Consider the following 24,280-nt stretch of genomic DNA (forward strand, 5'->3'; position numbering starts at 1 on the left):
TTCCCCCGGAACAGCCTGCGGACCTGCCAGCGTTTCTTCTTCTATTCCCCACCACCACAGGAATAGCAGCCCCACCTTCAACGAAGGCATTCCCTGGCTCCCCATCTCCAGACAAACCCACACACATTACAACTTCAACCCAACCTCAGCACAACCTAAAACTGATTGAGCAGAAGCCTCCCTCTATACAAATGGTTGGACAAGGTATCCAGCCCTTGCCCTCATTTCTCCCCCAAAGTGGCTCCCCCAAAGGGGCAACCCCCTTTGGTGTCGCCCCTTCAGTGGCGGACCCGCCGCCACTGGCAGTCTTCCTATATAGGCTGAGCAGTAAGCTCAGCAGGTGGAACCAGGAAAAACTGCCCACTCACCCTTACAACCCCAGTCCTGCAAAGCCTCTCCACAAGCAGTCCTGGGAGAAGCAGATGGCAACCAGGGAGGGCAGAAGAGAAGAGGCAAACACCCCAGTCTCTCACCCTGGGGGAGATGGAATCCTCTTCTCCTCTTCTCCAGCAGGCTTCTGGGGGCTTTGGCTACTGGCAGTCTTCCTATATAGGCTGAGCAGTAAGCTCAGCAGGTGGAACCAGGAAAAAACTGCCCACTCACCCTTACAACCCCAGTCCTGCAAAGCCTCTCCACATTTATTACATTTATATCCCGCTCTTCCTCCAAGGAGCCCAGAGATGTGTACTACATACTTGAGTTTCTCTTCCTCACAACAACCCTGTGAAGTAGGTTAGGCTGAGAGAGAAGTGACTGGCTCAGAGTAACCCAGCTAGTATCATGGCTGAATGGGGATTTGAACTTGGGTCTCCTCGGTCCTAGTCCAGCACTCTAACCACTCTAATTTGAAAATGTTCACCAAAATAAGGCAATCTGGTAAGAATTAATCCAACAATTTCCCTTTCATTATAATTTTAATTGGTATTTACCACCTTCAAATTCATTCACTTTTTGTTCTTACACACCAAATGCAATATGCAGAGTACAGTGAATCAGGAGTTTTCAGAACTTCATCTTTAAGAACAGGGTGAACAATGCATAGATGGAGGATGGCAATGAGATAATGACATCACTATGAAACACACAATTGAAATGTCCCTATGGGGCACCACAAATTTAATCAATTTGATCCAAATTGGTCGAAGCCTTGCAGAGATCTGGGGGGCAGCACAGACAGAGCTGCCGTCATGAAATGGGTTCTAGAATTCATTTATGGGATATCAAGGTTTATATTATCTATAATCTTAACATGTATGCTAAGTTTGATGCAAATCAGTTTGACCGTTCAAATGTTTGCCCACTTCTACTAGAAATGTCCACGTGTCCTCTGTCTTGAATTGGGATGGATGAGATCATCACAAAATATGTCATTGAGCTGTCCACATGTGGCAGTACAACTGTACCAAATTTGGTCCAAATCAGTCCAGACACTGCAAAGTGGTAAGGGACACACACAAACAATAAGGTGATCCCATAAGACTACTTTCCATGAGGAAAGTAGGCTAAAAATATCTAAATACTAACCAACTGCCCCAAGAAATTAATGTGTTAGGATGGTAGGTGAATTCCAATTCATTCATATATATATATATAAAACAACAAAATTAGAAACAAATAATTAAGAAGTGATTCTACCACATTAGAGAGATTATTCACATTTTCTACATCTAGTAAAGGGATGCTGAGTAAGTTGTACCATATGATATTGGATAGATAAATACAACATTGTGAATATTGTAATATCAATTGAATATACTTAGAAAGGAAATGACAAAACAATTTTTTCTGAAAGTATTGTATCAATGGTATAATAACATTGCATGGATGTTCTGTTAGTCTTCATGTCAGCTGATATAATTAACTTAATATGTAATTTGGTTCTTTGGGAAGGCAGTGCAATCAGGATGTGTCTGTTTGTGATGTTGAAGCAGGGGCATAACTACTATTAGGCAAGGGGAGGCAGCTGCCTGGGGGCCCCCACGCCTCGGGGCCCCCCAGAGGCAAGTCACATGACTATATATTGTGAAGTGTGTGTGTGTATCGGCGAGGGGCCCAGTTTAAAATGTTGTCTCTGGGCCCACTCCAGCCTTGTTACGCCCCTGTGTTGAAGTTTCCATTCCTGCCAGTTGGAGAATGAGACATACTCTTAAATGCCTTTGAACAATCCTCTTCCTCCTCTTTCCTAGCAGACAGGTGATATTTTCATTGATTGGATGGTTTCTCAGCTCTATCTCTTTTAAATAACATGTACTATCTATTTATTGCAGCTTCCTCTCAAGATGAGATTAATCAAACTTTCATTGGTATTTTCCCATTGATATTGAAAGACTGAGTTTCCTAAATCTCTTTGGTGGTTGTCATATTCATAACCAGGACTCATTCAAATTTTAGCAAAACCTGATTAGGAATATGCAAAACGTTCTACAGCTAGAACGTTCCACCTTGAAATGGGCTGCTCCTAGTGTTCTGAGCTTGGAACAGAACACCTTTCAAATGAAGGGCCTGTTCCAAGCTTAGAATGGAATGGACCCAAGGTGGAACATTCCAAATGTTTCAGGAGCCATTTTGGAACAATGGAATCACAATGGAACAACATTTTGTTCCATTGGAACAACAAGCTCAACTGGTTGTTCTGACAGAATGTCCCAGGGATTTAGTATTCCATTCCAAGCTTGGAATGGAATACTAAATCCCTGGGACATTCTGTCCAAGCTTGGACTGGAATACTAAATCCCTGGGGCATTCTGTCCAAGCTTGGACTGGAATACTAAATCCCTGGGGCATTCTGTCCAAGCTTGGACTGGAATACTAAATCCCTGGGACATTCTGTCCAAGCTTGGACTGGAATACTAAATCTTTCATGCACACCCCTACACTTGATACCATCTGCCAATTAGAGCTTTGGTCATTCAGATGAATGGCTCAGATGACCTGCTTCCATCCTGAATAAAACTACAGAACATGTGCTATGCACATCTCTAATCATGTGGTAGGAAGGCTTGCTTGCACATATTATTTGACCAGCCCAGTGGGGACAGTTCAGACTTTTTGTATGTTTAACTCAAGGAATATTGTGCAAGACAAACTGATTTGTATCATTGAAATGCTCTTGCCTCCTAGTGGCTGAAACATGGAAGAGATACAGGAAAAGACGTCAAATTTAATCCATTTAATCATTCTAGTTTTGGGATACTTTGGCCACATATAGACTGCAATTTATGTTTTATCATTTTTCATCTTCAGTCCTGATTATTTTTCCCCCTCCAGCTTACTTAGCAATTCCCGCTTATGCATTTTCCTCTCGCCTTCAACCACCTGTTTTGTTAGAAGTTTCTACTACAATCAGTATTTTCCCTTATGAATTGGGTGTTGACTGTTTGTATATTCCCTACTGAGGTTGTTCAGGCTGTTAAATCAATGTGAATCAACCAATACAGTCATTATACTCAGCAATGGAATACACATACCAAAGGACACATCCAAATGTTCATTGCTGCAGAAGATTGCCAATGCTTTAAGGAAATATTCCAAATGAACAAACTGAAGCACTAGATGCTGAATTCTGAATAAGGTAATGGCTTCTATTGAACACAGTGTAGATTAGGGAACTGAGGTGTGTTGAATATCTGCAGGAAGTACATCAACTGTGCAGCTATTTCCCATGAGCCATAATTTGGTATAATGCAATTCTCTTAACCCAGTTTCTAGTTTTTGACCAGAATTTTAACACCTTTCCTCTCCCTTTTTCTCTTTCTTTCTCATCCCACTATATAAACACACACTCTTTTCCTCAAATCGCCCTAAAGTTTCATTTTTAATAACTGATCGGTCTCTACACTGGTTACATGAATCCTCAAAATACCCAGGAAAATGTCTCTTGCTATCATTTAAAGAGTCTCATTGAGAGAGAGAGAGAGAGAGAGAGAGAGAGAGAGAGAGAGAGAGAGAGAGCCCCACAGTCTAAACACTTGCAAGTGTTACAGGCATGGGAGTGCACATGATCCCCCTGTCCCCCCCCCCAGTGGATAGTGGTGGTGGTGGCAAAATAGACATACAGATATTAATCTGGCTATGAATGCATGGGTGGCAACTGCTCCCCCATAGAGACTCATGCTTGTTGGGCTCCACCATTTTGGATTGCAGATGTAAGCAGCATGTTTAAATTTTTCCTCTCAGAAAAACTTCCATATGCATGGAAAATTAATATCTCTGGGAAAAGAGTTAAGGCATTTTGAATGGCATTTTGGACTGATTTTTAAACACTTTTTATCAGCCACACTTCAGCATAAGATCCCAGGATAATATACAATTTAAAAAGGAACTTCAGCTTAAAACGGTACAGCACTTCAAAAGCGATACCTGCTGAATGCTGTCTTATGTTTTAATCCTGGTTTTGAACAAAATCAAAGTGAGCAAATACCTTCCACCCAAATCTGAGTCACTATTTTGTTCAGGCACTCAAAATTGGCATGTTTAGAACTAAAGCCACTTCATGAGATTCGTTTTACATGTTACCTTGCAGTAGGATGAGCAATGCAAATGGGACAGGACAAGAAATGCAAACATATTTTTGCATCACTGATGTACAGTCTATAACTGAACATGCATAGCGGAGATGGTACAATTTCTTTATGAAAGTCACATCAGCCACACCAGGCAACGTTATCAGGGCAGCTGCATGTATCTTATCCCTCTGGAAATGACAGCCCACATGAAAAAGCTCTCTCAAAACAAGTTTCACCTGGCAAAGAGCTGGACAGTAGCTTAGTCTGTCCTTGACGCAATTGTGTGTGACCCACCTCTTGCATGAACTGATCCTGATAAAAATAAATGACATATATTATAGAAGGATCCTACACCCACATTTGGAACACTATAGACCTCTCCATAAGTCCTGGCCTCTGTTTGCCCACACTGCTGGGAGCAGTGTGGAGATTCAGCTTGTGTGCCTTCAGAGCTGTGAGCGGTCATGTGGGGGAAGGTAGGTTGAATCCTGCCTTCCCCCTCCTACCCACCCAACTGTGCTCATGCACAGAAGTGTGTATCACTCTGAGCCCTGTGGTTGTCTATCCCTGTACATTCTTGTCAAAAAAATCACTTGCATTGATTTTTAAAGTGCTCCTGATTGCAAGTTCCTCAAATGTATGGTAGAGATAGGAAGTGAACTGCTGTATCCTTATTAAAGATAATTTGAGAATTATTGTGACTGTGTACAGATCAACAGCTGTGTATACTGTAAGCTCATTATACATGTGGTGAACATAATATTATTTTATTTATTTAACATATTTAACATATTTTATACTGCCCAAAACTTACATCTCTGTGCGGTTTACAACAAAATAAAAACAGAAAAAATAAAACATTAGTTAAAACAAAAACAAAAAGTTTAAATCATTACAACAATTTAAAATTTTTAAAACAATATTTTAAAACAACATTAAAAAAATTAGAAGAATATTAATTAAAAGCCTGGGTGAACAGATGCATCTTTAAAGAGGTTTTAAATGCTGCCAGAGATGGGGAGGTTCTTATTTCACTAGGGAGCACATTCCATATCCTCGTGGCAGCAGCAGAAAAGGCCTGTCCCCTATATTAGGAGGGTTTTTGTTTTGTTAGGCACTAGGGTACATTTTGGGGCAAGCAAGGCCTGTACAAAAAGGATGGGCTGCACTTAAATGAAGATGGAACCAGACTGCTGGATCTTAAAATCAAAAAGGTTGCAGAATGATGCCTGAAGTAAAAACCATCCAGGAAGAGAGTTCATGATTGTGCTCAGGATTCTCCTCATGATCGGAAGAGTCCATAAAGAGGTCACTGGAACAGACAGACCACTGCCTCTCAGACTTTCTTAGAGTCTCCTCCCCACAATGCTGCATAACAGGGGAAGAGTCAAGATGTATCAAATTTGGAGTAGTTGATTGTTGCTGGTCAACCTCCATAACACTTCTACTAGAAGGAGAATAGGAGCCTGGAAAGATTTGTGATAATAATTCATCCTTAGCCTCTCTTAGAAATTGTCTGAGCTCATCCCATTTTTTTGGTCCAACTCCCCACAAGAGGGAGGAAATTTATAACTTGGTTGAGTTGAACAGATTGGCTGAGATGATGCCAGTCTTTCAGGCTGTAATTGAATCCTCCCAGCAACCCTATCTTTCTTAAGAGCCAACTGGGAATTCATAGGAAGAAGAGGAGTAGTACAAACGTTGTCTAAAAAAACTCTTTGTAATCCTAAACCCTAGATATTAAGCTTCTCTCTATGCTTGCAAAGTTCCCTCACACAAAACTGGGATGCAAATGAGATCAGAATTCTCCTAAAATTCTGAATAGATGGAAGGTAGAAAAACTCAGCAACTCTCACCCCAATAGCTGAAATATTAAGAAGATATGCAAGGGAGTCAGCTGTTTCCTACTGTTCCATCTAAAACAAGTGTATTTAGGTATTTGTAGAAGAATCTTATTTCTCTGTAAAGTCAAAGCTCTAACCAAAGTTTGAGATAAGGGAATTGGCTTTAGGGGTTTGTTTAATTCCCAATTAGCAGGCAACCCGAGGTCACTGTCTCTTTCCAGGCCTTTAACGGCAAGGGGAAGAAAAATTGTTTTAAGTTCATCAATCTTAGTTTCAATAAGACTAAGCCTGTCCAAGATATGAGTGAGCGTTTTACCAATTAGAGCACAAACTTTCCCCAAGTTAGCTTTGTCCTCTGAAGAGGAAGAGACAGCTGTATCACACACCTAACCCTAACCCTACCCATTTTTGGATGTCCAACCAGTTTGAACCGGTTTGAACCAGTTCGTGTCACACCCTCGATCTCCGACAGCGAGGAGGAAGGGGAAGCTGTCAACTTTCCAGCCGAGTCAGGAGTGTCTGAGGGGCAGAGCCTGGCTGTCAGCGTTCATGAAACAGCTGTGGTAGATCCAACTAATGATTTAGAGCAGGCACAACAACCTGAGTCAGTAGAAAGCGTGAGAGACCAATCGGAAGAAGAACTAGGCAATGAAACACTGACACCACAACAATGCAGGCGCACTAAACGCAGAACGCAATTAGAATCTATTAGAAGGAGCAAACACCTCTTGCTGAAGGCTGATAAGCCGTGAATTATTGCCAGCTGGGAGCTATCGGCTTCCACTATAAATCCTGTCACCAGCCGTCTACTCCTTGCTGAAAAACAACGTACGTCATTCAGTCGACAGCTTTCAGCCAAGCCGTGAACTTCCCTGGCATTTGGCCAGACCTTGACAGTTCGAATCGAACCACCCCCTGGTTCAGTTCGAATTCAAACCTGCAGCTTGAACCTGATGGCTGGTTCGGTTCAAATTCGAACCTTCAAACCACCCCGGTTTGAATTCGTACCGGTTTGAATTCGAACCGGTTCACACATCCCTATTTGCACGTACACCCAAGAAGCCATGAGACACAAGATATGGTGAAAGAAGGGCCACAATTTCATTGGACAGTTTTAAAGGAATAGGGATTGGCTCACCACCCCTAGAGTGCAGAAGTTACAGGCATTCCAGCTTTGGTGCAAGACTCACCTACATGTCCCACGGGTAACACACCTTGGCTCCAGGCAGCTCATAGCCTTAAGGTTAGAGTTGCCAATCTCAGCCGACCCAAAGTCAGGTCTCTGTCCTCAGCGTTACCCCCATGAAGCCACCAAGCCTTTCCTGGAGGTGCCACGCCCACTAGATAGAGATGAGCAGCCAGGTCAGAATTCCCTGAGCCACCAAGCCTCTAAGGATTGACCAGGCTCCTCTACGACCAAGCATGTACCTGAAGGTGCTCACCAGTCCTAGCATCTTAATTCCCATGGCAACATACCTGCCATTGTGACCAAGGAATTGCAAACCACTGGCTAACTCACTCAGAGATACAGTATGAGGCAGGCAAGAAAAGGATGCTTACCAAGTGCCAATCAGGTAATCACCTCACAAATTCCTGCCCAGCCCCTTAAAGGGCAACCAGCTAAGCCCTAACTGAGCTGACAGACTTGGCCGCGGACTTGGTGTTGGAGTCCCCCTGGCTTGTGGTGCTGGGGGACTTCAGTGTTCACCTTGGGACCGATTTGTCTGGGGCGGCTCAGGAGTTCATAGTGGCCATGACAACTATGGGCTTGTGGTCTTTGGACTGATGCGAATTGCTGGTCACACACTTGATTTGGTCTTTCACTCTGATCAGGGTGGTGATCCATGGATGGGGAATCCTATGGTTTTCCCATTGTCATGGATGGACCAACATCTGGTTAAGGTTGGACTCACAATCACTTCCCACCTTTGCAGGGGCAAAGGGCCTATTAAGATGGTCCGCCTGAGAACGTTATTGGATCCAATAGGATTTCAAGAAGGCTTGAATGGATTTAATGTTGGCTCTGCTGGTGATCCTGTTGATGCCCTGGTGGAGAATTGGAACAGCAAACTTACCGGAGCAGTAGACATGATTGCGCCTATGTGTCCTCTCTGATCCACTTCAAAACTGGCCCCTTGGTATACAGATGAACTACGGGGGCTGAAGCAGTGAGGTAGACGACTGGAGTGCAATTGGAGAAAGACTCAGCTCAAAATTGCAACATAGAGCTCATTTGAAGACCTATGCTCAGGCAATATGTGTGGCAAAGAAGCAATTATTTTCTGCCCGTATTGTGTCTGTAAATTCACATCCAGCGGAGTTGATCAGGGTTGTGACAGAGCTGGTATGTGCCCCTTCTCCCTTGAACCAGAATCTGGAACCATCAATTTCCTGCTGCAATGTTTAACAAATACTTTGTGGAAAAAATCTCTCATATTCAGGCCAACTTAGACTCCATTTCCAGAATTACTTCAGTGTCTGATGTGGAGGTGTCCAGCAACTCCTCTTATGTGATTAGGTTCGGTCAGTTCCAGTTTGTGACTCCTGAAGATGTGGACAAGCTGATTGGTATGGTGTGGCCTACCACCTGTTCTCTTGACCCTTGCCCAACATGGCTTATACTATCTGGCAGGGGGGGTTGTTGTAGAAGGCCTGGTAGAGATTATAAATGTGTCTCTGAGGGAAGGTAGGATGCCTCCTTGTATTATTGTGGCAATTATTAGACTTCTGAAGAAGTCTACCTTGTATCCCTCAGAGTTGAGCAACTACAGGCCTGTCTCCAAGCTTCCGTGGCTGGGCAAGGTAATTGAGAGGGTGGCGGCCTCCCAGCTCCAAACTGTCTTGGATGAAACTGATTATTTTGACCTGTTCCAAACTGTCTTTCAGGTTGGTTACGGGGTGGAGAGTGCCTTGGTCAGCCTGATAGATGATCTCCAATTGCGAATTGACGGAGGAACTGTGACTCTGTTGATCCTTTTGGACCTCTCGGTGACTTTCGATACTATCGACCATAGTATCTTTCTGGAGCATCTGAGGGGGTTGGGAGTGGGAGGCACTGCTTTGCAGTGGTTCTGCTCCTACCTCTCAGGCAGGTTCCAGATGGTGTCCCTTGGAGACTGCTCTTCTTCAAAATCTGAACTTTTGTATGGTGTCCCTCAGGGCTCCATATTGTCTCTGATCTTGTTTGACATCTACATGAAACTTCTGGGAGAGATCATCAGGAGACTTGGTGCAGGGTACTATCAGTATGGGTGGCAGGTACCCCTGGGTGCCAGCTACCATCTCACCCACTTTTGGAGGTCCGAACCGGTCCAAACTGGTTCAAACCGGTTCAAAATGGTTCAAGTTTGAACCAAACCAGGGGGAGGTTCAAGTTAAACCAAAACCAAACCATCCCCTCTTGGTTCCAACCTGGTTTGAATTCAAACTGAACCGGGCAAACCGGTTTTGTGTACATCCCTACGTGCAAAGGTAATGCACACTGGACATGTCTCCAATGATGCAGTAGGCATGCCAACGTAGACGTATCGTCTGCAGCCCAGGGAGGCTGGCTTGGACATATCCAAACCAGCCCCAGAAATATCCAGCAAGACAAAATAGTATGCTTAGTTCAAACAATAATGCCACCAAGTAGCTGAAGCATGGAACGATCTAGTAATAGCTGTTTGAATAAAGAAATAAAAATATACATAGCAAATGGAGCAGTCTTCTGATTACTCATTTAATCATTCTAGTCCTTGAATAGTTTGGCCATGTAAGTATTATGCTCTTATGTTTTTCTCAGCCAGGTCATTTTTGAACTTCAAGCCTGAATAATAATTTTCCCTCTAACTTATTTAGCAATCCTCTTTTCGCATTTTGTTGAGTATACTCCTTCAAAATGGTGACAATTTCCTTTCACCTTCAATCAAATTTGGTAGTTAGAAGTTTCTACTACAGTCACTAATTTCTCTAAGGAATTGAGTGTTGTCTTCACGTTTATTCCCTACTGGGATTCCTCAGGCTGCTAAATTGATGTGGATCTTTATACAGCCAACACGGTCTATTATATTCAGCGATGGAAGACACATACCAACAAATACATCCAAATTTTCATTGCTGCAGAAGACTGCCAACACTTTAAGGAAACTTCCAAATCTATAATCTGAAGTACTGGATACTGAATTTTGAATAAAGTGACGGCTTCTGTGTATCACACTGTAGATTAGAGAGTTGATGTGTGATGAATATCTGCTGAAAGTACATCAACTGTACAGCTATTTTCCATGAGCCATACTTTGGTGTAATAATGCAACTTACTTAACCCAGCTTCTATCATATTCTTGCTTTAAGGTAAGGACTCTTTCTAGTTTTTGACCAGAATTTTAACACCTTTCCTCTCCCTCTTTCTCTTTCTTTATCATCCCAGTAACATTTCCCAGTCCAGGGTGGATGTTCTGGGCACAATCAATGCCTTATTGTTCCAGCAAACATGCCCTCCCCAACCCTGGACCTCCATGTAAAAGGGCTGTGAGAAATTCTGGTGAAGCAGGTGAGTGAATCCCTGCTATTGTGGGATCCCATCCCATTTATTTCTCAAATGTAAGACCCGTCATCCTCTCTCCTATGAACACACCAGTGGGAAAGAAATCTTCCCAGTCCACCAGGACCTTCCTGAACTCCATTGCCTCCCACAGCCTTTCCTCTGCCTCCTTCCCCAGCACACCTGGGGTGGAGGAGATACATTTTCCATCTCTGTGATGGCAAAAGTTCATGTTCACCGACAGGCACAGGCACACACTTTGCTCCTCTCTTGTTGCCTCTGATACAGTTTTGTTTCTTTGTTGGGGCTGGGGGGAGGGTAGAGAGACAGGGCTGGCATGATTGGGGATTTGCCATTTCTAAATCTTCCCATTTACTGGTCATCGGTAACAAATGTTCTTCTACCCCTCAAAAATACTAATCAGTTACAACTGGAGCGGATTTCATGTCAGAAATGTATGTCTTTTGATGAGCAGGGAAGGGGCTTCAAAATGTGTATGTGTCTTTTCCTTTCCTTTCAGCCACTGTTTGGAGTGCAAATTTTGGGGGGTTTCAAACTGATTTGGCTATGAACAAAATCCAGACTTTCTAAAATGCTGCTCTTAGAATTCCAGACACTTTTATCCACAGCCACCTTTTAGGTGGGATTGTGCTTCTTGGATCTATGTGATGTGCTGTTGAAGAATCCAGTCTCACAATGAGACTCGGTCCTGACAAGCCCTGGAATGTAGGGGCTACAGCTTTACTTTTGGGTTGTGTCTTCTTTGCACTCCAGAGTGTGGGTGCCACCTTCTATATTTCCCTCCTTTGCTCACTGGTTTCAAGGATTGCTTTTATTACCAGCCAGGTTTATTTCTCTCTCTGTGTGTGGACCTGTCCATCTAGAAATTATGTCTCGTGTTATTCGAGACTAATTTGCTTTTGAGTGAAATAATTGGCAGCTCCATTTGGAGTATTTTAGAAACAAACAAAACAAGATTTCTACCTTAAATTAAACATAGATCTGGAGTCGTCCCCCCCCCGCCCGACATTTTGACATCTTTCCCTACTTCCTCTGCATTCTAATTTCCTTTAGCTTTAGCCTCTGCTTCTATCTAGATGGGGGGAAAGTGATCAATGAAGAAAAACAAGTTTCTGACCCCTTCTGAAATCTGTCTTAATCTTTACTTAGTATTTCTGTCCAGCACATTAAAAGAAATCATGTTTATTATATTAAATCATGATAAATCTTTTTTTAAATGAAAAGTGTATATTCTTAGGAGGGAAGGTGGGGACATCATGTAATCCAAGCCTATGGATGTTCACTCAGACATAAATCATGAGTTTGAACAGGGCTACTCCCAAGTAAGTGTGGGTAGGGCTGGAGCTGAAATCAGCCTTGCAGTTGCAATTGGGACTCAAGCGGCAATTCTTCTGGAAACACTGCTTTGCTGTGCAGGAGCCTCGCTTCTACTTCCTCACCCCTCCCCAAACCTTCACCTCTTCATTTTAAAAAAATGAGTTATCAGTGTCCCCACATGAACCTGTTGGATGCTTAGACACCAAAGGAAACTCTACACTCAAATGAGCTTCTGGGGCTTGTTCGTCACAATCCATTCTGGGCCATGCATAGCTCAATCATGCAGGCACAACCAAAATGGCCGTCTGCTGCCAGGAGAAGGCAGGAAAGCGGCTGAATAGTGGGTGAACTGGCTGGAGGGCAGCATAAGTAAAGCCAGCGGGGGGGGGCACATCTGCAGATCCCCCCTGCCGCCTCCAGGAACTCCCGCGAGGGGAGTACAAGGTAGAAAAAAATTATTTTTTAAAACTGCAATACTTTCGCAACCCCTGCCCCCAGAACGCAACCGAATGGGGCGGGGGTCGACAGGGTGCCGGACCAAACTGGTCCGGTCGGGTTCAAGTCTGATCCGGACTCGATCTAAACCAGGCCTACCAGTTCCATGCACATCCTTAGGGTATAGGTGTCTATATACAATGCAAGAGGCCTCCAAGTAAAGATGGGTGAGCTGAAATGCTTGGTTACTAATGAAAACATAGATATAGTGAGCAAAACAGAAACCTGGTAGAATGGTGAGAAGCAGTGGGGTGCTTTTATTCCTGGAAATAAAATCTTCAGAAGGGACAAGGAGTGGAGGATTGGGGGAGGAGTAGCACTGTATATTAAAGAAGGGATAGATTTCAACAAGCTAGAAAACCTAGGTGGAATGGTACCTTCCACAAAATGGTACCTTCCACAAAATCATTATGGGTAATAATGTGAGGACTAAAAGGAAATGTGTTACTAGATGATATGCTGTCGTCTTCTGGATGAAAATGCTGAGAGTGACCTGGAGTTGGAGAAGCAAATAAGAGACACAGAGCAGTAATAATGGGCGATTTCAACTACCCACATATAAAGTGGGTAAATTCACATTAAGGTAATGATAGAGCGGCCAAAATTCTAGACATGCTAAATGACTGTGCCTTAGAACAGATAGTCATGGAACCAACCAGAGAGATCGTGACCTTGGACTTAATCCTGAGTGGTGCCCAGTACCTGGTGTGAGATGTCAGAGTTGCAGAACCATTGGGGAACAGTGACCATAGTGTGATCCCATTCAGCATAGGTACAAGTGGAAAAATGTCAAAGAAGCCCAACACAGATGTCTTGCACTTCAGAAGATGAAACTTCTCAAAAATGAGGGGACTGGTTAAAAGGAAGCTGAAAGGGATAATCAAATCACTCCAGAAAGCATGGAACTTATTCAAAACCATAGTACTAGAAGCACAGTTGGAAGGTAGACCAAGAAGGAGGAAAGGTACTACCAAGTTCAGGAGGAAGCCAGCATGGCTAAAAAGCAGGGAAGCTATAAAAGGAAAGAAGACTTCCTTGAGAAAATGGAAGTCTTGCCCAAATGAAGAGAACAGGAAGGAACATAAACTCTGACAAAAGAAATGCAAGGAGACAATAAGGGATGCAAAAAAAGAGAGTCTGAGGCGCATATAGCTAGAAGTTTCAAGTGGAATAGCAAAAACTTCTTTGAATATATTAGAAGTAGAAAATCTGCCAGGGAGGTGGTTGGTCCCTTAGATGATGCGGGTGTGTTAGGAATTATTAAGGAAGACAAGGAGATAGCAGAGAAGCTGATTGAGTTCTTTGCATCTGTCCTCATGGCAGAGGATACTGACCATATACCCTCTCCGCAATTGAGCTTTTCAGTTTTAGAGGCTGAAGAACTGGGCTAATTTGAGGTGACAATGGAAGATGTTCTAAACTGTCTAGAAAAACTGAACATTAACAAATTGACATGTCCAGATAGCATCTATCTGAGTGTTCTGAGGGAACTCAAATGTGAAATTGCTGATCTCCTAGCAAAAATATGAAACTTGTCCTCACAATCAGGCTCTGTAGCAGAGGAGTGGAAAGTAGCCAATGTAACTCCGATTTTCAAAAAGGGATACAGGGGGGATCTGGGAAATTACAGGGTACTTAGCTTGATTTCAGTGCTGGGTAAATTGATGGAAAGCATACTTAAGGACAAAATTGTGAAACATATAGAAGAAAAGGCCTTGCAGAAGGAGTACCAGCATGGCTTCTGCAAGGGAAAATCTTGCCTTACTAACCTTTTGGAGTCCTTTGAGAGTGTCAGATGAAGGTGATCAGGGACAGATTAAGCTTTTTGCCACCCACAGGCAAAAAGGCTTTTGCTGCCCTTTTACCTTAAACAAGAAAGGTTTGCGCTTTTTTTAAGGTAAAAGGGGGGATTTTCTCCTCGCCCACTCCACCCTTGCTGCAGCCGCCACTGCCCACAGAGAGGCACGGCCAAATTTGAGGAGGGGCAAAATTTGCTGCTCTTCAAATTTTGCCGCCATAGACAAATGCCTACTCTTCCTCTCCATTAATCCACCACTGAAGGTGATCTTGCTGGAGAAGTATACTGTGACATCTGCTGGTAACCTCCAGCCTGGATTACTGCAATGTGCTCTATGTGGGGCTGCCTTTGTACATAGTCCAGAAACTACAGTTGGTCCAGAATGGGGCAGCCAGGCTGGTCTCTTGGTCATCCAGGAGAGACCACATTACTCCCGTATTGAAGGAGTTACACTGGCTGCCAATATGTTTCCAGGCAAAATACATGGTGTTGGTCATAACCTATAAAGCCCTAAACAGCTTGGGCCCTGGGTTTTTAAGAGAATGTCTTCTTCATTATGAACCGCACTGCCCATCGAGATCATCAGGAGAGGTCCGTCTGCATTTGCCACCAGCTCGTCTGGTGGCTACTCAGGGACAGGCCTTCTCCGTTGCTGCCCCGAGGCTTTGGAATGCGCTCTCTAGTGAAATAAGAGCCTCCCCATCTCTGACTTCTTTTAAAAAGTCTCTAAAGACGCATTTCTTCACCCAGACTTTTAAATGATATTATTTTGATTGTTTTAATTTTGTTTTTAGAATATTGTTTTAAAATTTTAAATTGTGCTTTAAATTTCTTGCTTTTAAATTTTTTGTTTTTGTTCTTAATTAATGTTTTACTTTTAATCTTGTTGTAAACCACCCAGAGATGTAAGTTTGGGGAGGTGTAAAAATATGATTGATTGATTAAATAAATAAATAAATAACTTTTGATAAAGTTCCCCACCAAAGGCTCTTGTGTAAACTTAGCAGTTATGAGATAAGGAGACAGATTCATTTTTGGATCGGTAACTGGTTGAAAGACAGGAAACAGGATTTCACAATGAAGGGAAGAAGGAAGTTGAGTCCCCCAGGGATAGGTACTGGGACCAGTGCTCTAACTAGTTCATAAGTGCTCTAGAAGTTAGGGTAAGCCACGGAACGGCCAAATTTGCAGATGGCTCTGAACTTTTTAGGGAATTGAAATCCACAACAGATTGTGAGGAGCTCCAAAAAGATCTCTCCAAACTGGAGGAGTGTGCAACAAAATGGCAACTGCGGTTCAATGTAAGCAAGTGTATAGTGCTTTTGGCACATAATGGGGTGTGTGTGTCACAAATTCACATATACGCTGATGGGGTCTGAGCTGTTGGTGACTTATCAGGAAAGAGCTCTTGGGGTTGTGGTGGACAGCTCATTGAAATTGTCGACTCAGTGCATGGCAGCTATGAAAAGGGCCAATTCCATTCAAGAGATCATTAGGAAGGGGCTTTAAAATAAAAATGGAAATGTTATAATGCCTTTATACAAATTTATGGTTCAGCCACGTCTGGGGTATTGCATGCAGTTTTGGTCACCATATCTTAAGAAGGATATTGTAGAACTGGGAAAGGTACAGAAGAGGGCAGCCTAGATCAGGGGCCTGCGGCACCTTCCTCGTGGGGTTAGGCTACAGCATCTGGGGCTCTTTACCTTGGAAAATAGGTGACTAAGGGGAGACATGATCGAAGTGTATAAAATTATGCATGGAGTGGAGAGGGTGGACAGAGAGAAATTTTTCTCCCTCTCTCACAAAACTAGAACCAGGGGTCATCTCATGAAGGGAACAAACACAGCAAGTCTGCAGGCAGACTCTCACAAAGAAAGTTTTATTCTAGATTTTGGGTTTAAAAAAAAAAAATCTGGAGCAGTTGCTTTTCTTTGTTAACCCTTTTCTTGCTGTGCTTAGAAAACTGCCTGCTCCAGATTACTCCAGCAGCAACTCCCACACATCCTTTTTCCTTCCCTTTCTTCCCCCCTCACGTATTCCCCACAGCCCCTTTTCGCCACCAACTTTTAATTTTATTTTTATTCAGTGTTTATTTTAATTTGTTTGTCTGGGTGGGCGTGCAGCTGGAAGGTGGCTCATTCTGCCCTTCCCCCTCCCCAGCTGTGTATCCCCGCCCACCTGCTGCCAGCTTGGCACTGCTCAAGAAACCTTTTTTCCCCTCCTGACCAGTGTGTGGGGCAGAAGATCTTCAAGATGATGAGGAGCTAAGTGCTTTCTTTTCGGTACCCCCTTTGTCCTTAGCTTTTTTTAAAAAAGGGCCTCCTTTCTGGTTTGGGTTGGGTTTTTTTCTGTGTCTTTTTCTTCACAGGATGTTTCTGTTTTTTTACAGGTTCCTGTTTTTACAGGTTCCCCCTTAGTTGCCCCCATTGTGTATTTTACTGTTTTGTATTATTGTTTATTAAACCAGGTATTATTTAAATATATTTTTAGTGCCCCCTGCCGTCATTTTTTAAAAAGAATTCCACATTTAAACATTAGGAATGCCTGAGCAAAGTTCATAGCAGGGTAGCAGGAAGAGGTGGGAGGGGTCCCCAGGCTGGTTCGGGAGGACAGGGTGGGGGGCAGATTAGATGCTATGGGGTCCTGCAGGTTCCCATAGCTGTGTTCTTTGGCCCAGTTGAGGCAGTGGCATGAAGGCTCTCCTATCTGGAGGAGCCTGTTGCTGCCAAACCGGGTCCAGGACCAATGGCAGGTCCATCAGGTGGTGCACCACCGGTGCTGGTTCTGGGTCCTCCCAGCCTGGATCCAAGGGCGAAAGGACTGCTGCTGAGGTGCAGGGGGTGCCCCCTCCTCCAATGAAGCCCGGCCCTGCTTCTTCCGTGCAGGGTAGAAAAGCTTATCTAACAAAGTTGCTTTGTTTCAACTATGATCAGTCAGACAAGATTGGACATTTCCTGAACAAAAGTGAATCCTACCATCACTACTCAGATCTAATTGTTCGGTGAATTTTTTTGCTGTTGTTTAGATGCACCTGAACATAGAACCAGGAGTCGAAAACCAAACAGCTCCTCTGGCATTTATTCTTTTGGACTTTAATAGTGAGGATCTACACATTTTCTTGTTCATATTGTTGCTAGTTATCTACATAGTAACCATGGCTGCGAACATTCTTATTGTGATATTGGTGGTGATTGACCAGCACCTTCACACCCCCATGTATTTCTTCCTGGGGAACCTATCTTGCCTGGAGACCTGCTACAGCTCAACCATTGTGCCTAGGATGCTGGTCAGTTTTCTGAGTGGAGACAAATCTATTTCTGTTACTGGATGCTTTATGCAATTGTATTTCTTTGGGGTTCTTGTAGTTATAGAATGTTACTTTTTAGCTGTGATGTCTTATGATCGTTATTTAGCAATATGCAAACCATTGCATTACTCAATGCTCATGAATGGCAGAATCTGCAGCCTGTTGATTGCTGGGTCATGGATCATTGGATCATTACCTGTCAATGTTGTTATAACTTTAATGTCTCAGTTGAGTTTCTGTGGACCCAACAAAATTGATCATTTCTTCTGTGATATGACCCCAATGCTAAGACTCTCCTGCAATGATACCCATTTGATTGAACTGACAGCATTCATATTCTGCTCAATAGACACACTTGCCCCATTTCTAATAACCCTCACCTCTTATGTTTGTATTATCAAGAGCATTTTAAGAATCCCATCCACCACTGGAAAACAAAAGGCTTTCTCTACTTGCTCCTCTCACCTCACTGTGGTTGCTTGTTTCTATGGCTTCTTGATGATCGTCTATGTCTTACCAGAGATGAGTTCCTTTAGTGAACTGAAGAAAGTCTTCTCTCTGTTCTACACTTTGCTCACTCCTCTGGTTAATCCTCTCATATACAGCTTGAGGAACAAAGAGGTAAAGGAAGCAGTAAAAAAAAAATTGAAGTTACTTTATACAATTCAGTAAATATTTGAGGATTCAAAAAAATCACATATACTTCATGGTAGGACAATTTTTCAGTACCTGCTGCTTGTTGATTTTCCCCTATTTGTTCTACATCTATTACACATTGTAAAGAAAACATCATCATCATCAATTTTATTTGTTATCCGCCGCCACCACCCCGCCCCCCAAAAAACAAATTGCTCTCAGGGTGGCTTATTACACAACATTAAAACATTAGATTAAAAAACATTAAATCAAAAAAGGGTCAGGGAGAAAATACAAAATACAAGACAGAAGCAGTTTTTAAAACATATTTTAAAAACCACTTAAAATCAGATCAAAACTTTAAAAAACCTAAATTTAAAATTTAAAAGCCTGATTGAACAAATCCCCTGGCATGTTAAAAAAAACAACAACCCTCTGCCTAGTAGACCCCCACCTCACCTTGTTTGGTAGGGTCACCCAGAGGAGGCCCCTGAAGACAATATTAAGGATTTCATCTAATATGCAACACAAGGCTTCATAATGCAATGCAAGGCTTCATAATGCACAAGTAGAATGCACAAGTAGAAAACCTAAGAAGTCATATTGATTTGCCGAGAGGGGAATGTTTTTGTCGCGTGCTTATAAAAAAAACACTTGGCCAAAAATGTAGTGCGCATGAAACATGTGTAATTCTGTTTTTTATGCTTCTTCAAGATGTTCAGTACTGTTCTAAACTATTTACTTCTCAGAATATTGGTAATGGGCTGGCTTGGATGTATAATCTGCCAAAGGAATAATGTGCAAGACAAAAAGCATTTGCATAGTTCAAATGATAATGCCAACTAGTGGTTGAACAATAGACTCTGTGAATAAAGAGATATAGAGATCAAATTTGCCAGTCATCTTATTATTTATTTAATCATTTTAGTTCTTGGATATTTTGGCCAGGTAAATAAGGCGTTTAAAGGTTTTTAAAGTCAGATCATTTTTCATCTTCAGGCATGATATCCCACTCCCTGCTTCCAGCTTACTCAACAATTCTCCCTTTTCTCATTCTCTTGTGTATACTCCTTCACTATGCAATTACTATTTTCCTCTCAACTTCAACTACAGTTGGTGGTTAGAAGTTTCTACTACAGTATCTGATTACCCTTATGAGTTAGATGTTGTCTTCATGTTTATTCCCTGCTGAAATTGTTCAGGCTGATAAACTGATGTGGATGTTTATGCAACCAACACAGTCATTATATTCAGCAATGGAAGACACATGCCAATAGATAGTAGATACATCCAAATTTCAACAAGTTGACAAGAGCTTTACAGAAGTGTGAGGCACTGGACGCTGAATTAAAATTATGACTTCTGTTCATCACATACATTAGGGAGGTAGTGTGTATTGGAGATCTGTGGAAAATACCTTGATTGTGTGGTTATTTTCCATGACCCATAATTTGCTGTAATAATGAAATAGTAACACAAGCTTCCATAATATCTGGCTTTAAGGTAAGGTAATTTTTAGAGCAGACTTCTTAATGGCTTTCCTGTTCCTATCTCTCATTCTTTCTTTCTCATGTACCCATATAAACAAATACACCCTTTGTTGAACTCTCAAAAAGATGCTTTTTAAACATCTTTGAATCTCTGCACTGATGGAATGAATTCTGAACTCCACATTCAAAGCATCTAATTTACTGAAAGGAAACATGAGAACATTAGCAAGTGTTGCTGGCATGAGTGTCTGTGGGCATTTTCAGGGGGTGGGGTGGGGGCAAAAAATATGCTTACCAATGTTAATTCAGCCATGAATCTATGGGAGGCAATCTCATCTCTTGCCGCCTGGTACAGACTCCACCATTTCAGGCTGTAGATGTGGGTTGCATGTTTGAATTCTTCCACTGGAAAAAACCCTCCATATTTATAGAAAATCAGTATCTTCAGGAAAAGTCTTAAAGCCTTAGATGGATTTTTTTAGTGCCTTAATTTAGGAAGCAATCCTTAAGCATAACTTCCTAAGGGAGTTTACAAATGAAAACTATATAACTGCAGCCGAAAACAGGGCAACATTTTAAAAGCTAAACTGAGTGCTGTTCTATGTTTTTAATCTTGCATTCTTGCATAAAATAAAAATGAGCAGAAACTCACAGCCATGAATCTATGGGAGGTAACCTCATCTCCTGCCCCCTGACAAGGACTCCACCATTTCAGGCTGCTGATGTCATTTGCATGTTTAAATTCTCCCTCTAAGAAATATCTTCATATTTATAGAAAACTACTATATTTGGGGAAAGGGTTAAAGCCTTTCTATGGCATACATATTTGATTTTTTTAGTGCATTAATTTATGAAGCCAATTTTAAAATTAAATTCCCAAGGGAGGGTACAAGTAAAAACTTTATAATAGGAGCCTGAAATGGGACACCATCTAAACTGAGTGCCATTTTATGTTTTAATCCTATTCTTCCATAAAATAAAAATGAGCAAAACCTCCCAGCCCAAATTTGGGTCACATTTTGGCTCAGGGACTCATGACTGGCAGGATTGGGACTTCCATTTATTTAGTATTTATTTATTTTACATTTTTCTATCCCACTGTTCCTCCAAGGAGCTCAGAGTGGTGTACTACATACTTCAGTTTCTCTGAACAACCCTGTGACGTTGATTAGGCTGAGAGAGAAGTGACTGTCCCAGAGTCACCCAGCTAGTTTCATGGCTGAATGGAGATTTGAACTCAGGTGTCCCCGGTCCTAGTCCAGCACTCTAGCCACTACCCCACACTGGCTCTCATTTGTACATTTTGTCATTTGTTGCACACTTGCTCTCTAAATGTTTTGAAATTGATTTGATGCCAACTGCATATCAGTATATGAGAGAGATTTTACATGTTACCTTGAAGCAGGATGAGTAATGAAAAATTGAGACAGGACAAATATGCAAATGAGTTTTTGCATTACTGATGCATCATTCAGAATGGAGCATGCACAGAAAGCAGGGTGCAAGCTCATTTAAAAAAGTCAGACTGGCCACACACAAACAGGAGATACAATTCAGTTGACACTGACAGACAGAAACCACTGACTTCTAAAGTTGCTGCAATCATGCTGTCAGAGCTGCTGCAAACATTATTACCCCTCAAGAGGGGAAAGTAATACAGTACATAGATACAGTGTTGACCTGAGAAAGAACTGGACAACAGAATTATCTGCTGGTTAGTAATTATGTGTGACCTGCTGCTTGCAGGAACTGATCCTGAGACAATGAATGGCATATGTTAGGAGAGGACTCTGCATGGGCATTTGCAACACTGTAATCTTTACTCAAAATGTGTGTCAAACACACATTACCCAGGTGGGATTGTCATTTTTAATTTTTTGTGATATCGCCAAAATAGGTTGTGTTGGCTTATTTGATTAAATTGTTCAGTTTCAAATATAATCAGACTACCTTCAGCATGTATTGAATTAAGGTGACTTCTGCAGTCATTACTCGATTATAATTGTTTGGTGATAATTCCTGCTGCATGGCAAGATTTTGTGCAGCAGCTTGCAAAATAAGATGTGAACAAATTAGCTTGAATTTTCTTGTTTAACACGATACTGTATTGTTTTAACAACTTTATTCTGTATTTAAATGTTTGTGTGCTGTGTTTTGGTCATAGATCATAAATAAGCTATCTATCTATCTATCTATCTAATTCCTGCTTCTGTTTAGATGCTCCTGAACGTTGAACCAGAAGGTGGAAATCAAACAGCTCCTGTGGTGTTTATTCTCCTGGACTTTAATAGTGAGGTTCTACACATGTTATTGTTTATATTGTTTCTAGCTATGTATATTGCAACGATGGCTGGCAACATCCTCATTGTTATTCTGGTGGTCACTGATCAGCACCTTCAGACACCCATGTATTTCTTGCTCGGGAACCTATCCTGCCTGGAAACCTGCTACAGCTCAACCATCATGCCGAGGATGCTGGTCAGTTTTCTGAGTGGGGATAAATCCATTTCCATTAGTGGATGTTTTGCACAACTTTATTTCTTTTGCTATCTTGGAACTGCAGAATGCTACTTTTTAGCAGTGATGTCTTATGATCGTTATTTAGCAATATGTAAACCATTGCATTACTCAATGCTCATGAATGGCAGAATTTGCAGCCTGTTGATTGCTGGGTCATGGATAATTGGAACACTACCTGTCAATATTTGTATACCTTGGGTGTCTCAGTTGAATTTTTGTGGACCCAACAAAATTGATCATTTCTTCTGTGATTTGACCCCAGTGATAAGACTTTCCTGCAATGATACTCATTTGGTTGAAATGACTGTCTTCATATTATCCTCCATAGACACTCTGCCCCCTTTCCTAATAACCATTACTTCTTATATTTGCATAATCAAGAGTATTTTAAGAATCCCATCCACCACTGGGAAACAAAAAGCATTCTCTACCTGCTCCTCTCACGTCACAGTGGTTGCTTGTTTTTATGGCTCATTGATGATTGTCTATGTCTTACCAGACATGAGCTCCTTGAGTGAACTAAAGAAAGTCTTCTCTCTCTTCTACACTTTGCTCACTCCTCTGATCAATCCCCTCATATATAGCTTAAGGAACAAAGAGGTAAAGGAAGCACTTAAAAAAACTTTCAAAATCCTTTATGGAACTCATAAAATAATTGGAGTGGGGAATAGTTAAGACTCTGCTCCAACATATTGGTGCAGATTTGGGGTAGAAGTCAGCAAAAACATGTTAGAAATAAATCCTATTAAAAACCTGCATCCCATGCACATTTACCCAGAAAAGGCGGAACTCACACCATGTCCCTAATTATGCAGTTTGCAGGTCAACTCAGATATCATTCAACTTGCTGAAAGAGGCTGCCTCAGATGTATCAACTAAGCCAGCCAAAGCAATATCGGGCACGACAATGTGATTTGCTTTATTCAAGTGATAATTAGATAGTCAAAATCATTGTACAACTCTACTATACCCCAGATCATACTATAATTATTTTAGAAATATACTTGTATAAATATAATGTGATTCACTGAGGCTGTGTATACCAGCAGCCCTAACCAATTAGGACAGCCCTACTTGGATGGGGCCTCCTGAGTGTACCACTGTGATCGAGGCCGATCTTGGGTCTGTCTCCACCACAAGCCCGGGTTTTTAACTCTTTACCCCAGATCCAGGGTTTGGGTTATGCTCAGTCTGCATGCAGCCTCAGAATACACAGAGTCAGGTGCCTAGAGCACCAGACTCTGGGATGAATCCCTCAATGCACTGTGCTGCTTCAACCATGTATTTAGGGGTTCTTGGAGGATGGGACTCATTCTCTTGAAAAAGAAAAAAGAGGAGCCTGATGATCATCCGGTGGTAAGATAGGTTCATCCCGTCCCACCCTCCCCACCCTCTCATGGCCATGTGCTTAACTTCAGTGTCTCCTTAGAATCAGCACTAAATGTGACTATCAATGTAATGATAAATTTTCTTTTCACAAACCATGGAAATTAGATAGTTCTAAAGCTGCCCATTTAAGACCAGGGTTAAGTTATTTTGGCTCAAACTGTACAAAGTCATGAAACTGGAACCTGATATCTAAATGGACATGCCATATACAAATATGAATACAAATACAACAGATATGTATAGTGTGACCATTAATTATGTTGTGCAATGTCACAATTTGTGCTTGCTTACAACTGGCCTTCTGTTGGCAATGTGGGGCAACTTTGCTGGTGCCAAGCACTCTATCCTCCCCATCTTGAGTGGGCCTCAAATACCAAGGAAAAGGGTTGGTGCTTGGTGGGATATTTATTCATCAACTCAATTTGTGAAATTT

General features: G+C 42.0%; 3 protein-coding genes across 4 annotated transcripts in view; 2 read left to right on the plus strand and 1 right to left on the minus strand.

Annotated features, from left to right (window-relative positions):
* LOC128328835 (olfactory receptor 2AP1-like) overlaps positions 1-24,280 on the minus strand; it is a 51,238-nt gene that overhangs the window by 6,668 nt on the left and 20,290 nt on the right. The window contains exon 1 of one of the 2 annotated variants that reach the window (XM_053258958.1): positions 7,540-7,665. The exons of the other annotated variant lie outside the window; for it this stretch is intronic. The gene's annotated coding sequence lies outside the window, so the exon portion shown is untranslated. Of the gene's footprint in view, positions 1-7,539; positions 7,666-24,280 lie in introns of those variants that run through there. 2 annotated transcript variants of the gene reach the window in all.
* LOC128331190 (olfactory receptor 6B1-like) lies at positions 17,531-18,484 on the plus strand. Its single transcript, XM_053264541.1, has one exon. The coding sequence runs from the start codon at positions 17,531-17,533 to the stop codon at positions 18,482-18,484; it is 954 nt and encodes a 317-aa protein (XP_053120516.1).
* LOC128331191 (olfactory receptor 10A4-like) lies at positions 22,156-23,133 on the plus strand. The gene has a single exon (XM_053264542.1). The coding sequence runs from the start codon at positions 22,156-22,158 to the stop codon at positions 23,131-23,133; it is 978 nt and encodes a 325-aa protein (XP_053120517.1).

This window comes from Hemicordylus capensis, chromosome 6 (genome assembly GCF_027244095.1).
Source record: "Hemicordylus capensis ecotype Gifberg chromosome 6, rHemCap1.1.pri, whole genome shotgun sequence".
In the NCBI taxonomy this organism is placed as follows: Eukaryota; Metazoa; Chordata; class Lepidosauria; order Squamata; family Cordylidae; genus Hemicordylus; species Hemicordylus capensis.

Coding starts and splice junctions, on each gene's coding strand:
- LOC128331191 (XM_053264542.1), top strand. CDS start 22,156: ATGCTCCTGAACGTTGAACCAGAAGGTGGAAATCAAACAGCTCCTGTG.
- LOC128331190 (XM_053264541.1), top strand. CDS start 17,531: ATGCACCTGAACATAGAACCAGGAGTCGAAAACCAAACAGCTCCTCTG.